This window comes from Aythya ferina, assembly GCF_964211825.1.
Source record: "Aythya ferina genome assembly, chromosome: 2".
In the NCBI taxonomy this organism is placed as follows: Eukaryota; Metazoa; Chordata; class Aves; order Anseriformes; family Anatidae; genus Aythya; species Aythya ferina.
Window position 1 is genome coordinate 62984738 of NC_140297.1, and position 16686 is coordinate 63001423.

General features: G+C 43.3%; 1 protein-coding gene across 2 annotated transcripts in view; it reads right to left on the reverse strand.

The window, feature by feature from the left end:
- AOAH (acyloxyacyl hydrolase) overlaps positions 1 to 16155 on the reverse strand; it is a 73965-nt gene extending 57810 nt beyond the window's left edge. Inside the window, exons 1-3 of one of the 2 annotated variants that reach the window (XM_084509667.1) lie at positions 15976 to 16155; positions 14707 to 14861; positions 1912 to 2007 (exon numbers count right to left, since the gene is read on the reverse strand). In XM_084509667.1, the coding sequence (XP_084365793.1) occupies positions 1912 to 2007; positions 14707 to 14861; positions 15976 to 16028 (304 nt within the window). In that variant the 5' untranslated portion in view covers positions 16029 to 16155. Of the gene's footprint in view, positions 1 to 1911; positions 2008 to 14706; positions 14862 to 15133; positions 15241 to 15975 lie in introns of those variants that run through there. The other variant, XM_084509668.1, reaches the window with a different exon arrangement.
- Positions 16156 to 16686: the final 531 nt, after the last annotated feature.

Genomic DNA, 16686 nt, shown 5'->3' on the forward strand with positions numbered 1-16686 from the left:
TTTTGGATATCAGACACCTCTCTTTCATCCAGCAGACAACCAGGATCCAGGCAAACACATATTCTTGCTAACATCCCTTTTACCACAAATACTGCCCGTTCCTCCAGACCTGGCATTTCTGTCTGCTCCTTCACTGGTGTTACTATTAATACTTTCATAGTTTTATTGTCGCTCAAATCACGTACATGGCACATACAAATATTTTCTTGCCAGCACGACTGTGTCTTGTTCTACACAGCCTATGGGATTGAGAAGGAGTGATGGGTGCTGAATTCCTCTCTTTTTCTTTAACTATTTTTGTTTTTGAATAGCATGTAACGTCACTGAAGATCTGATCCAACTCCCCTTTATTGCAATCAAAATTATAAGAGGCCCTTTAACAAAAAAAAAAAAAAAAAAGTGCTTATTCCCTTTTTGTCCCTAGAAAAATTCTCATTGCCATTGATTTGTCACAGTTATTCTTAAAAGTAATTGTAGGCATGTGTCTAATAATGAAATGGTTCCTTCAGCAGAAATGGCACGGCCTGATTTAATAGGCTTGCTCCTCATGAGTATCCAAGCTTTTCTATTGTTTCAAGGAGCGAGAGGAAGCTGATGAATCCTGCTGGGCTGCAGAGTTCACCTCCTAGGGGAGGATAAATTGGGTTACACAGTAGCTCCTGCACAATCCCTAGGATTTTTCACTCCTTTCAAGTTCAGGGTCATTTTTTTCTATTGGGTGTATCCATGCATCTCATAGAAGGTAACTGGATTATACAGATTTAGCTAAAGGGATAATAGGATTTTATGTGTGTAAAGAATGGCAGTTGAAAAGAAATATCTTGACATGTCAGCTGAACACAGTCCATGGAGTGAATCATGATCACAGACCTAGCATGTCACGTTTTAAAGAAGAAAATTGTATTTTAATATCAGGATCAGCGCTTCTAATTGCAACTTCATGGTTATGTGCCTATAATTTAAAACACTGAGGATATTACTTATGGAATAGAAATAAGATAAGCATCATTCTGTCAATGAATGAATTCCAGTAATTACCTCCCCGCCCCATCCTGTATCAGGAAATAATGTCTTGGAAAGGAAGGAATTAATATTCTACATGCATCTTCTGTGAAACGGAGGTCTATCAAGATGGTTTCTCAGAGATACAATTCATGAAGGCCTATAAAAATGGCTCTTTAATGTAGAATCCTAAGCCACCTTTTTGCATTCATAAAGTTAAAAAGATGACATTAATGTGAGATCTAGCTACTTAAATAGTTGTAGGATGGGTCTGTGAAGCACAAAGCTATTTTGGTATTCAAACTGTTCTCTATTTAGAGACGTGCTTGGACAGAGAGACTCCCTTGGGATAAAATAAGAGAAAGAAAAGGGGGAGTCTACATATATTCATATGGAATAGCTCTCACTTTTGAAATTTTTTCTCATCAGTTACATTTCAATAGCTTTTCTGTGCAGACCAAATGGTTCACATCTTACCGCTGTCAACCTCAGCTAATTTTTATGATTTTACAATAGTGGCTTCCTATCCATGCTGAAAATATTTTAATCTTCTCAGTTGCTATAAAGACCCGTATCAACAAGAAAGAGGAGTGGCTGGACATACATCGAATCTGACTATTTTTAAGCTGTTAACAAAGAGACAAAGGGGAGACAAAGAGCAGGGAGAAAGGGACTGACAGGCATGTGGGCATAATACAATCCCATTCACTGTAGCTCTGGGACAAAATCCCAGCTCCACTGAAGCCACGTCTTTCCTGCAGATAGCACCTGGCTATCTTTCAGCCACATTGATTTTAGATGCTGCACGAGAAGTGGCTAAGGCTTTTTCAGACTCAATGTGTGAATTTTTAATTAACAGAGAAATACAGCAGTACCGATGTAACATATGGCACATTATTTGGTACTTACCAGGTATGTAGTTGCACAGTCTCTCCACGGCTGCCTTTACTGTACTGTTGTGCCACTGTGCAAGCTGTTCAATCACAGAGACCACAAGCACACATCCTTCAAACAAACAAACAAACAAACAAACAAACAGAGTGAATACAGTTATCCCCATTGTGTGATGAAGCACCCTGTGCCATACTTCAGGTGTCATTGGGCATTTAATTTCTTGATATGCTCCATGGCAGATGAGTGCTTGGGGGAGTGAATAACTGTAAATTTCTGACTTTATTCAAAAACATGTAGGTTATCAGAGAGACATATCGATATAAAAGGAAAGCACAGAACAGCCTGGCTTTTACAGCACCAAACATGGCTTTTAAATAAAGGATTTTCTATCCTTTCAAGGATGAAAACCAAGGAGTGCAGTGGAGAGCTGCAGCTTACAGCTGTCAGCTTTGCCTCCTGCCCTCCTGGTACCTTTCACACGAAAAAGGACACACATCTGTACCTGATGGGACTTCTTGTTCACACAAGCCACACAGAAAGCTACCAAAACTAGAAAATGAATGGGTGATATGGCTGCCTGCAAAAGAAATGTCATGGACCAGACGTGTGTGCCGACAGCCATGGGGCATCACAACCACTGTGGCACCATTTCTTCACAGGCTTTCCTCTGAAGCCCAGTGGTGTTTGGCATGCGTAGGGCCATTAGGCCCAGCTAGCCATTGCCTAAAGCCAGAATGCCACAGGGTTCTTTCTGCTCTCCCACGGTGGTAAAGAAAACATTTCCTCTGAACTACAGAGGTGATCATTTCACATCACTAATCTTGCTGCAAGCAGGAATAAAGCTTATCTGCTCCTTGTAGTGGGTACAGCTGAGACCTAAGAGCTTGCACATCATAGTAAGGTGTTTCCTGAGGTGTGAAGCACTAATTTTCTGATACTTTTAAGATGAAGAAGCTTCAGTGTCATCTGCATATACAGATAATTCCAAATTCACACAATGACCATAACCCTCTAATTTCAGGCAGATTTTAAATTGCTGTGAGTCAGCATTGCACTCTCCATTTCTGCAGTGGCTCCATCCTTTTATTAAACAAGCAAACAAACAAAAATTCGGTGATGTCAACTCTAACAAAAATAGTTACACTTCACAGCTATTGGGGAGAGTGAGGTCCCAGCATGGACTCAGAGCCTACGTAACACAGCTGGGTATCCCAGACAGCCAGGAGACAGGGAGCCAGAAGGGAGCCACTCTCACTCAAAATCCTCTGCAGAATGATTTATAAAGGATGCCATTGCCTCTCATCAGCCTGGAAGAATAGGAGAGTATATGGAGACAGATTCAACCAAGAGAAAACCCCAAAACAAGTCATTCCTTCTTCTCTCAACCCTGCAAAACACACAAGCTAGCCTGAGCAACACTCATAATCCAACAGGTTGTCCTGAGGATAAAAATACCCTTGGTGCTTCACTTTCCTCTGGAATACAAAAAGACCGCCTCCACTGAAGATGTAAGACATTTTCTCTCTCATATTTGTCAAAGTACTGCAGAGGGGGGAAAAATAGCTATTTTTGGTCCAGCTCTGCCAAACAGAAACAGAATTCTCAATCACAAAAACAATCATTCAGGTAGCCCTACTCAGGAAGAGGTTTCCTGGCAATTAAATGGAAATTTTTCATGTTTATTAAGTCAGTCAGGCACTTCTGTGTCTATTGAACCAGGCCCAAGGGGAGATTTGCTTTGCCTGAGAATTAACAGAGTCATTGCTGAGATGGTGAAGTACTTAATGCAGTACCTTGGGCTACTGGATGCTATATGAATATAAATAACAATAATAGCCTGGCAACTTGGGAAAAACCCACGGAGCTGTACTTCAGGGTGTTTGGTCTCATAATGCCATTTTTACTGTCACACAGAGGATGCTATAACACCTCCCTGCTGCAGGCACCCATCAGCCACAACTTCATTCTTCGAGTGCTCTCCTTGAATGCAGTTTCTCCAGATGAAACACTACACGTGACAGGAAAAGCAGGTGAAGAAAGACTTGACTGATTTTCAAGGGGGTCTGCACTTCCAGTTAGAGGTGTCCTTTGCCTCAGATGCTGTGGCTCTCTGCTCCTTCTGGTCTGCTGGCACTTCTTGTTGTCCCACCACAGGCCATGCCCATGGTGACTACAGAACCTTTCCTCTAGACTGAGGTCATCAGGAGCAGCTCTTGGCTTGGAGACTGTAAGTTACTCAGGAAAAGGCGAAACGTGTAAGGACTTACTCCAGTCCAGGAAGTCAACCCCACTCATGCTCCCTGATTTTTGGATAAAAAACACACTCCCCCCCCGGGAGCAATTCAGATTTATTCTCTAGGAGAACCTGTGTCCTGTGTTGAGTTATAGGTAAAGCCTCAAGGGGTTAGTGTCCATAAGCTGAAGTTAACTTAGACTATCCTTGCTCCTACTACAAATCCTTGTTTCTCATCATATAGGGCATCTTCCTCTGGATTTAGTGGTAGGAAAAGGATTCATGGCTGGCTGCAGCAGAAGAAGCCACTACCCCCTAACAAAATCAACAGAAATGTCCCTGCATGCTAAATAAACAAATAATCAGAAATGCTAACAAGTTATCCTAACCATTAATAGCTCTTAATCCTGTAGGCTAAAAATGTAAAATAGCTAAAAATGACAGGGGGAAATCATATGTCTCTGACTGTGGAAATCTCACTGCCATAATTAAGTATGATTACTTGTGTGTGAGAGTATAAACTTCTTAATTCTCTGGGATCTGTAGAAAAGCACTTCCAGATCTGGACAGTCATTAGCAACTATTGCTTGCTTTTAATTTACTAGATATTTACATGTAATTTATTTCTCATTATGGGCTGGGCACATATAAAGCAATGTATCGTAAAATGGCTGGGGTTGGAAGGGACCTTAAAGATCATACAGTTCCAACACCCTGCCATGGGCAGGGACACCTTCTACCTGACCAGGTTGTCCAAAGCCCCGTTCGACTTGAACACCTCCAGGGATGGGGCATCCACAGCTTCTCTGGGCAACCTGTCCCAGTGTCTCACCACCGTAAGCAAAGAATTTCCTTCTAGGATCTAATCTAAATCTCCCCTCTTTTAGTTTAAAATCATTCCCACTTGTCCTATCACTATCTGCCCATGTAAAAAGTCACTCTTCATCTTTTTATAGCCCCCTCTAGGTACTGAAAGGACATGGTGAGGTCTCCCCAGAGCCTTCTCTTCTCCAGGCTGAACAGCCCCAGCTCTCTCAGACTTTCTTCACAGGAGAGGTGCTCCAGCCTTCTGATTATCCTCATGAGAGCTCTTGCACTCTAAGTGTCCTTAAAGAGTTGCCAGCTCTGATCAGTTGCCCTGTCACCAAGGTCAGCGTCCCATGGGGTCTCACCCACTAATTCTTTAAACAGGTGGGATTTTGGTCTCCTAATGTTCATGGTCCTGACTTCGCTCTTTGCCAGGCCCATATTCCTCAAGATCACAAACTCAGCCGTGGTGTGGTTGCTGCAGCCCAGGCTGCCTCCAGTCTCAGCCTTGTTAACAAGTTGGTCTGTGCTGTGGAGCACCAGCAACACTTCTCCTCTGGTTGGTTTGCCACCAACCTGGGCCTTGAAGTTACCCTTAGTGCACCGCAGGAGTCTCCTGGGTTGCTCATGGCCTGCTGTGCTGCTCTCCCAGCAGACGTCCAGGGGTCGAGGTCACCATCAAGATGAGAGCCTGCAGGCACAATGCTCCTTGTAGCTGAAGCAGGAAGGCCTCAGCAACAGGCTCCCCTCGGCCAGGCAGCTGCCCAGAATGCTCCTGCCCTACTTGCTCAGGTGCACCCCATCCAGTGTCAGCATGCCCGGTCTCTCAAAGGTGCATCTGAGATCACAGAACCCAAACCTGAGTATGGTATTAGCCATGCAGCGTATCATTCACCTGATCCGTCCACCTCCTTCTTTTGGGGTCCCAGTCTCCAACTGGGAGGATAGAGAATACTACCTGTGCTCCTGATCCCTTCAACATCTTTCAGAGGGACACAGAACCCTTTTTGATATTTCAGAGTCACTTCACTGTGGCCTTATTCGACCCTACATGAAAAAGTAGGGATAGGTTTTATTCCCTTGGCTTTACTAGGCTTGGTAGCGTCTTTGTGATATCGTGACTGTGGGTTCCCAGCAGGCAGAAAACATCTCTGGAGAGATTGTCCGGATGGCAAATTGGTGCTTCAGCGCCTCTCAGCAAGGAATCTCCAGTTACTAATACCCTTCACCCTAGAGCAGCTTCCTGGAGTTCCCTGCAGTGTAGGGTCTGGTCTGGGTCTGGATAGATAGGCTTCATAATTAAAGATTATGAAAAGCTCAACTTTTCTTTTTTTTTTGTAGTTGCATATGAATTTTGTTAGAAACAAGTTTCAAGAAATTGACTTTGCTGTCACACTTCAATAACAACAGGTTTCAATACCTTGCCAGGCTGAAGGATGTTTTCTCTGGAAGAAATTCATTGGTGGTGTAATGCCTACCAGCCATTAGAGACTTTGGTATTAATAAAACACTTGTCTCTTTTAGTGGTAGTTTGTCCCATCTGCTATTAATTTCTGAAGAGATAAGAGAAAGCCATAACCATTTTACTCAGCAGCAGTAATCTGAAAACACACGTCAGGAAGTACTTCTTCCCGAGTATTTGAAAATAGCATGTAATAATAAAATGATGTTTCCAATATGCTTGGAAAAAAATAATAATCATACCCCAATAATAAAATCAGAGCTAGAGAGATTCATTTCTTAGCCACAAAGCCTCTGGCAGTTTGAACAGACTATTTAACTTAATCCACTTCTGCTGCACATGTTTGAAAGGATCTGTAATTAGAATTATACCTGCGGATGTCAAGGAGTGTCTGGATGCTGAGAGATGCTTTTGTAAGTTTTGGATTTGTGGATATTTTTGTCCAGTAAAATGGATTTCTGGCACCTAGCACATCATCCTTTGCCATTTTTTGCTCAAGCTCGTGAGTGTTGGAGCCTTTTCTTGCCCATCTAGCCATATCAGCATTCCCCAGCTATAAATTAGCTGTACCCCTGAAGCACAAGAAGAAATAAGCCAAGAAAAGTGGCCTTGGACACAAATAGCTCTCCATAAGCCCTACCCACTAGGCTGTGGTTGCCCTGCCTGCTCCCGTGGTGCAGGAGCTGGAGCCTTAGTTGGTGAACTGGCAAACCTCTGCCTCAAATACCTGTCTGCAGCAGCAAAGCACCTGTAAAAACAAATCCACCTATCACATTCCTGGTTCTATACAGAAGATTAAGGTTTTCATGAAACGTGGGCTTCACTTCTTCCATTTCGGATGATCATTTCATGTTGTGGGTTCCAGTACATCTTTTAAAATGAATCATACAGAGGTGGAGTTCCCAGAGGTAGTCTACAAAGTGTATTGGACCATACTGTGACTTCTCATGCTGATGCTAATGTTCTGGAGTAAAAACACTTCTTTCCGAATTTGCCTAATCCAGGTCCAGTTCAATCCAAAATAAGGCATTCCTATTTGAAATGAGTGTGGGGAGCTAATTAGAAGTCAGCAGGTCTACTGTTTTCTTCCCTGAGATGGGGAACAAAACTGTACATGGGTACTCCAGGTGCAGACAGACCATGGATATTCAATGTCCCAGTACAGGAAAGATTTTTTTTCTACTATATATACCTTTTCTAATACTTCCCCACACCCATTTTGCATTCTGCTGCTGCTTCTGAACACTGAGCTGATACCTTCAAAGAACAACCCATTGAAATCTCTGGATTTCCTTCCAACATGCAAATAGTCAGCTCAACAGATAGGTGTATAGGCAAAGTCAGGATTGTTATTTTCCCATGTGATCCACAGCATTTGTTGCTTTGAAAGACTATTTAGAAAGGGATGTGACTATGAAAGTCTTTTAACTCAGACTTTGTTTTTTATTCCATTTACAGTTAGAGTTATTGTATTTCATAGAGATACTGATGTTATGGAATATAATTATAGGCATCTGTATTCTAATATGTTGGCGTATACAAAACCTTTTTTCACCTAAATTTGCCAAGTGTCATAAAATATCCTGAAAATGCTAAATGATATAGTACTACCAAACGTGACACTGGGCATAAAATTACATATAGTATACTGGGTAAAGATATTTTTGAAATTTTGATGTCAATATAGCAGTATCTCAAGTGTATCATAGCTCTGTAACAAAAATAGCTAACCCTAGAATATCAATTATCATTTCTGTTGTTCATGCCTCTGCAGCTCATGCAACAGCAGTGAGACACTTTAGACCCTGAGCTTCAGAGCTCTACTCATTCATTATTGTTTCCTTAAGATGTCCTATGAGGACTCTGATACCGTTACGCTGGTACAGAAAATTTAGTTTCCATCTAGTGGAACACTCTGGTATCTATACCTGCCAGCTAAACGCATCCCTGGTGTTTCCTGTAGTATACTTTAAAGAGCCCTATTTAACTAGATCTATAACCCCAGGCATTTCCAATTGAAAATTAATTAATTAAAAAAATGTATGCGTGCCATTAACATATTTTTCATTTTCAAATCTGGGAAGAGTATTAGAAATGTACTGAAGCCTGAATGGTGGCAGAGGCAGTTTTATTATCTCTTGACATTGGGACTGTTCCCTTGTCCAGTGCCAAACAGTGAGCCACATGGATAATTTCATTCAGTCTGCAGAGATTTGACCATTTTAAGATCTGGAATGCACAAAACTTGTTTCAAATGTACAGTTCCTAAAATCACTGAAAATTATTGCCTTAAATATATATGCAGGTTGTTCTGAAGTTCTGTGTAGGGCTAACATATGAACAGTAGTGGAAGGCACATATATTGGGGCAATCAGCAACCAAACAGACAATACTAAATAAGTAAGATTATTAAAGAAAGCATATACTAAAGGCAATCGTCAGTGACATACAAGACTACCCACGTCTGTATATGCACATATAGATATATGTATGTGTATTTACACCCAAATGTACGTATATAGGTAGGTATGCGAAGCACACCTTTTTATTGAGATCAGTAGATATATTTACATTTTATAGTCATAAACTTTCAATAGGATTTGGGGTGATCTTGAAAATTAAATTTTTACCATCAGTTGTTAAAAAATAGAAATTGTTGTAGAAAATATTTCCTTTTTAAGAGTTGCTTTCATATCTTCCTCACTACTCATGCCTGTGGTTTTTCTGTCTGATGAACAATCATAGCAAAAAAGGCTGCAGTTAAATATGCTATTTGTTGCTGATCATCAGACCAAGTTTTGCTGCTGTGTTAACTGACCAATGTCAGTGAAGGGAACAGAGGTGCTGCAGCTTCATACCGAGTTAACTGCAATCGAAACCAAGCCCAGACTTTCCCCAGACAATATGTGCACAGCCGCTTTGTCTGAGCATGGTGATGAAAAGCCTCCAGCCCCCTTTGGTGAATTCCATAAAGTTTTGGGGAGCTCTGAATGCCACTGGTCCTGCTGCCACTCTGGGCATATTTCATCCCCATGTCCATGCACAGAGGTGACCTGCTGGGTACATCGACTATCACACAAATCAACACAGGTGAAAACCAGTGTTTTGTACAGCTGGGCAGCTCTGAAACGTGCATTTTTTAATGTAACCAGAGCTGAAAATATGTTTGAAAACCACACACCCTCATATGTTAGGAATTATGTTCTCATGGGTGGACGGAAGAGGTAACCCATGAAGGTTACTGAGAATGGCATTATATTGAGCACAAAGGCGGTGAAATTTGCTTCCCTGGCTGCTGACCCACAGGATCTCGCTTTGCTAGCAAAGAAGATGGAAAGCGTTGCTGTCTGGGTGTATCGAGCACTCCCTGACTAATAGCCTCATTCCAAAAAGGGCAGCCAAAGTTAATCGGCAAAAGGAGCAAGGCAGCCTGCTGCTGGGGAGAAAATAAATAAACTCTGCTATTTGCAAATGATGCTTGCAGTCACAGAAGAGAGAGCCAGAAATGCCGTCCGGGAAGAAGCCATCCTACACACACCTCTAGTCTAGCAGCTAACCAATGGTGTCTGTGCTGTTCCTAAGGGATAGAGCTGTTAAGACCTCTAATGAGGTCTTCTACAGCCTCCTCAGGAACTGATGACAGTGCTTACTTATTGTTACCATTAGTACACACTCTTCCTAACCTGAATGCCCCTAATCTGAATAGTATGTATTTCCATTATTTATTGTTGTGTCTGTTAGGATCCTGGAGGATAAATCACCCCTTTAATGTTTTTGAGGACAGATTTAACATCTTTTCTCAAGTTTGTCCTCTCTAGACTAATTAACTCCAATTTATTCAATCATGCTTTATAGTTTATGTTTGTTTTCCTCTGAAATCTCCAGTCACTCTGCTTCATTCCTGATGGACAGCCCCAAAAGGGAATGCAGAAATTCCTCAGGGGCTTTGTCAGTGCTGGGAAAGGTAGTGGGTTACTTCATATGTCTTGCAAGCTAACTCCTGTTCACACATCTTGGTGTCTGCAGTGTGTGTGTTCACCCTGACAGCATGCCATCATTGTGCCACTACAAGCCCAAATGATCTTCCCTGGGGATGCTACCTAGCCAGCCATTCCTCATCCGCATACCTGTGTTGAAATGACTTTTTTTTTTTTTTTTTTTGGGGGGGGGCAACCACTCCAAGTTTTCAAGACTGTTTTGAATTTAATCCTGCCCTACACTATACTTGCAAGCCTTCTCAGTTTTATCTAAGCTATTAATTTAATAGCACTCTATTATCCAGGCTAAACAAAATATGGAATGATACTACATTCAAAGTTGAGGTCTAAGAAAGATCTGATTTTGTACATCCTTCCGCATAGAGGGTGAGCTATTTGTAATTACTCTGTGAACAAGGCCATTCACCAGTTTTATTCCACTGCGTAGAAACTTACTGAGGTGGTGCCAAAAGCCTTACTAAAATCAAGCATCTACTGCTTCTTCTGTGTCTACATGTTGTTATCCTGTCATCAAAGAAAATTAGGTTGTTCTGACACTGATTCTCCTTGATAAATCAAGTTAGGCTCTTATTCATATTTATTTTTGAAAGGTGCTTTGAAAAAATTTTGATTAATTACTGCATGAATTTTCCAGGAACTGATGCTTAACTGACTGATCTACAGTTCCCCAAATTTCATTTTTTTCACCATTTGGAAGAGATGAATGTAGCAGTTCCTTCCTATCTTTCAGCATCTCCCCTGTTTTCCAGGGCAACTTCTGCCTCTCCTGAGTGTGGTTCAGACACTTCTGGATGAATTTGACTTTGCTAGAGTACAGGACAACTTGCAGACACTTTAATTGCTCTGTCATAATTCAGAAGGGGAATAAAAGCTTTACAACTTTTTCAGAAATAGTATATAAATAATGAACATCGTCTTACATGTAAAGAAATATTAACATTGGCATTACTAGTTACTGGGATTACTGTACTATCTTTGGGTACATTAGTACTAGCTTAAGTAAACATTTACTTGCCTCGTGAAATGGGTGGTATTTTCCTCATTTAACAGATGGGAAATGTCAAAGGCCTGAGCTGGGTATTCAAAGGTCACACTCATACTTAATTCTTGAGAGAAAAACACACAGCATCTTGCTCTCCGGATGCCCCAACGAAACTCTCAGGCTGCTTCTAGCAAGAGGTTTTCTAGGTCTTGTCCTGAAGAAACCCCTTAAGACATATTGCCAGTTAACAACAAACCCAGAAACTAAAACCAAATCTAAAATCCAGCTCCCAAAACAGTGCACAGACCGTAAACTCGCTGTCTTTGCATGAGCAAAAAGCATCTTCATGGGTATTCACATAGAGGAAAACATATGAAAGCCATTTCACCTGTCATTGGGACAAAGCAGAAGCGTACATCACATGCAAGGCCTGCAAGAAGACTCGAGGGAGAACCTGAGCTGGTTTCACTACATGCAAAAGAGGGAGCATTTCCTCAGCCTGGGGAGGCAGGAGACAGTTTCATAGATGGAGAAAAGAGACTGTCAGGTGCTGGGAAGCTTTCTCTGAAGACAGGGCAAAGGAAAGACCATGTGGAAGCTCTGCTCTCTAGTACCTATTTAAAAGTAGGTTGGAGATGTTTAGGAACTACGTAGGAACACTAGATCTGATCTCAAGGCCAAGAGGGTTATCACCAGGTTCTTTCCCTCTTTCTTCTATAATTCTAAAAGGCAGCAGCATTAAATTCCTTTCTAGGGGGATTATATATATAATATATATATTCTATATATTTTTTATACCAAGTCAATTGTGAAAAGTCGTTCTTTGAATTAAGCAGCCTTTTTTTTTTAATAATAATTATTTTTTCCCCAAGAAAATGCGTCAAAAATGACCCAACCATTTCCCCAGTATGACCAGAACATCCTGGGGGAGATGGTGCCTACCCAGGGAGTGCCGCTAGCAAGGGGAGCAGAAAAAGGGTGACCAAATTGTAACACATTCAGCTGGGGTACCAGAGCTGTACTTCACTCTCCCATCATATAATTTCTGCATACTTCTTCGAGGTGGGTGCTACTTTCAGTGGAAAGATTTTATGGAAAATATTTTCTGTGTTTTGTAACTGAAAGAGCATCTATTTTGTCACTGGCATTGTCTATTAACATAGTAATCTCCGTCATGTGAGTTGAGCACACAGAGCAGTGCTCAGAAATGACTATTCAATGTGCAGACACCTCATTTCACTTAAAAGAAAAAAAATGAGACAAATGTTTTCAAAAGATTAGTCCCCTGACCAAGCATTTAATTGAGAAAGTCCATTTCTTCAAGAAAACTCCTCTATGTTTCGCAGTGGGTGTCTCTAATGTTAAAAATACTGCCTTGGTCTATACGGCCAAAAAGTCTGAGAAAGTTCTCACAGCCCTCTTCTGATGCCTTCCCAGACAGAAAACTGAGCTAACAGTGTCTGTGGTCAAGCTGTTGAAAGGAAATTATACTTGCCCTCCCAGAGATGTGGTGCATCTCGACTTCATTTCTGCTCCTAGGAGGGCTGGTCACCAAACCAGATGATACCCCTGTTCCAGTGCAACCAACACCCCTGTCCTCTTTGTGAAAGGGAAGAGGCACAGGCAGCTTGTCCTCCTTTCCAAGAGATAGCCAAAAAAGCAGCTAACCCACAAATCCCTGGGGTGATTGCTGGGGTGCCTGTGGTCACCAGCCTTGCCCTGTGATGCTTCAGTGCCCCGCAGACTTCTCTCTTGTGGTTTACAGGAGTGGTGAAGGTCTCTGGGGGTCATTTAGGGTTTTTGTGCATCAATGGGGCAACTAGGTGCTCATGAAGTAGCTGGAAAGGGCAGACAACATTTGGAGCTGAAATTTAAAAATTCAGCTGTAATAATCCCAGGGGAAGCATGCTCACCTCTTCCTCCATGCCATTAAAAATGCTGCTGACTAAAGATCTGGCCATTAAAAAGCACCATCTCCCTCTCACTACCTGCTCCAGCAGCAGTGGTCCCAGGCAGCCATTTCTGCTTTTCACCACTTGCTTTCATTTTCTGGCTGGCGGCTGAGCCCTGGCTGGAGCTACTCAAGTCCATGACTTCGCTCTGCTTTCCATTCACCCTGCCTCAGCACTGCTCAGATCCGCACTTTGGGTGGCTTGGGAGCGTGGGAAACAAACAAACAACAACAACAAAATTTCAATCAAGCTTAGAATTATTTCTAATTGTGCTCCTTGAGACACAATGAAAATTATTTTTGCTTGAAATACTGCCTTCTGAGGCATGGAGAACTGCAACGTGATTTATTAAAAATGCCCTGAAAGCTAAAAAAAAGACAGTGTAAAACATTGGGTCATAAAGTTAAGTGATGGATGTGGTTGATACATTTGTGTGCATGCAAGATGTAAGCCGCCACATCCCTCTAGGCATACAGAGTGTCACACCGACAGCCCTTCTGACGCAGAGATACCCCCAGGTCACGCTGACCAGTCACCAGTTCTGCTTTGGGAAGAAATTAGTCAGGGGTGTCAGGGCTGCACAATGCTCCCAGCCACAGCTGCTGTGGAGATCCCCACAGGCACGTTGGCTCTGTGGGAGGGGGCTGCCAAAACGCACCCCCCCCACCTCAGCTGGGCTGCCACAGTCCTGTTCAGGGAGCACATGGGAAGTGCAGGATACACTCATGAGAAGGAGAGATGGGAGGAAGGAGCCCTGGCAGTTTGTTGGCTGCACAGCAGGAGATGGGACTACCCTGATGTCCCCCCCTGCTGGCATCCCTTGGCCCCAAAACCAGCACAGGGATCAGCCATGCCGCCAGGTCCTGGGGAATTTCAGCTGCAGCATGCAAGCACCTTGGACAACAACCTTCCAGGCATTTATCTGTGGCCCAAGCGAGGATCAGCTACTCTCAGGAGTGGTCTCCTGGGAAAGGGAATCACCGAGGAGACCCTACATGAGCCAGGGGACAGCGTGTCCTCCCATGGCTACACACCACCCAGCCTGACCCACCGCCAGCATCGGGAACTGTCGCCAGTTTTCCAGGTCCCAGACTTATAAACGCTGAAGCCACAGCTTCAGACACCATTCCCTGTAGAGCAAAAAACCGTGAACTTTGGGAAGCAGCCGCTCAAAAACAAAATCATAAAATAACTCCAGACACCACGCTGGCCTTGCAACATCTTAAGTGATAATTTCGCCAAAGGCTTTGGGTATTTTGCAGTACAGCTGTAGGAACAGATAAAGGAGTGATTTACGACATGCACAGCAGTGCTCCGCTCACCGGTGCAGTAACAAATGAAGTAGCCGGCCGGGCAAACAGAGCCTGCATACATACCGACACAGGTGTGTCCTTTGTACAGCCCGGAGGGGAGCAAAGGGGGCGGTGAGTCGTCTCCGCTGGGCAGAGGGGAGCAAGAGGCAGCCTTCAGCAGCAGCAGCAGCCAGAGGATGCAGAATAAATTAAGAAATGTCTGCCTAGAGGCCCTCATCCTAAGGAAAGAGAGAGAAAAAAAACAAAACAAACAACAATCAGATGGGAAGAGCGCACGTGCGCCTGCATTCCCTTAATGCGCGGGGAGCATCCTGCATCCCTATCACACTGGCAGCTCCCGCGGGGGGTAAAATACGATGCAGGGCTGCTCCCCAGTCTGCCCCTATGGAATGCAGGGAGCACCCCACACTCGCCCCATGGCTGTGGTGAGGGGGCTATGTCCCTGCAGCTCTTGCTGCCCTCCACACCCCCCCATGGCCTGCAGCCCCACCTGCAGCTCTTCCCAACCTGCCGGCCGGGCGGGACAAAGAGGGTTGCCTGAGCAGCTCTGGCTCAGTGCTCTCGCTTCTCCTGCACCAGCAGTGGGTGACTAACGACCTTAAAACCACAGCAGCTGCCGGAGCCACTCAGCATTAATAACGCAAGACACTCCCCTGAGCAACTAGTGTTGCAAAAAGAAAACAACCCACAAAACCCTTCCTCCCCCCCCTGGGCCCAGCACTCCTCTGCCCTCCTCCGCTCAGATAAATAAATAAATAAATACTCTCCTTCTGCTTCTTTAGAGCAGGGTTTCTGTACAGGAGGATGGGATAAAAATAAAAAAAATAAAAATAAATAATAATAATAATAAAAAAAAAAAAAAACAGAAAGAGGCTGCCGGCAGCAGAGACCAGGTCAGGAGGATGGGCTGGCAGCTGCTGGCACGATGGCAACAGTGGGAGCGAAGTGAGCTGCACATCTGGGAGTGGGCTGGGGCAGCCCTGCTCCCACCAGCCTTGTGAACATCCCTCAGCTGCCTTTGAGGTTTGGAAATGCTGATCTGTCCCTGCTCAGGCAGGCACAACAGCTAAAGGGTTTTCCTGCCTGTGCTGTTGTTCTTGAGGACGAGGCTGCAGCCAGCCATTCCCTGGCCTGAAGACTCATGATCGGCTCTCCCAGATGTGGGCAGGCTTTTGTTGCAGGACGCTGAAGTGCAATGAGGAGCCTGTCTCCTTTGGCACCTCTACAGACTTCTCAGGCATAATTAAAGCAGGCTCGTAAATGGCGCTGTAAAGGGAAACACGGATAATATAAATCAGCAGTTTCTCATCTTTAAAATCAATGATTCCCTACCAAATCCTCAGCCAGTCCTGCAGATCAATATGACGCCACAGCAATTGTGTCATCTCTAGTATTTAACATGGCTTTTGTGAATGGTTTCTTAAGACTTCTCTTCAGCAGGAGCCCAACCTAAGGCGCTTTCAGAGATGGTCACTAAAAGCCTGCCTCAGCTCTGGGGAACAATTTGCCTTGTGGTCCATGGTTTTGTAATCCAGTGGCTCTGGAAAAAAAAAAAAGTTAACAATTTCAATATGAGTACGTATCACTGTATATATTCATTCCCTAAACCAAGACATTGGCTTGCAAATGTATGTTTTTCCTTTTTTTAGGGAAAAAAAATACACCCAAAATAGAGCTAATAGCTGTTGCTGAGCTTTGCAGGCCTGTTCCTGCTTATCGTTCTTCATATAGCTAGCAATGTTCAGAGCAGTTCCCTCTTTCTGCTTTTTTTTTTTTTTTTTTTTTTTTTTAAATAGCAGATAAACAAAAATCATAGTGCAAAGTACCTTATCCATATGCCAGCCCTACTGAAATCTGCAGGATGTTTTTCTTAACGCTGTAAAAACTTGCTATAAAAAGCCGCTGTGCTACAGTGACTGCAGCTCCATTAAACCCTTTTTAACATACATATCACTTGGTTCCTGATGACACTTTGAAGTCCTTTAAAATTGTGCGTATTGGCTCATGAGTGCTTGCTGCTAAAGCAGAGTGCTAATAATAGAC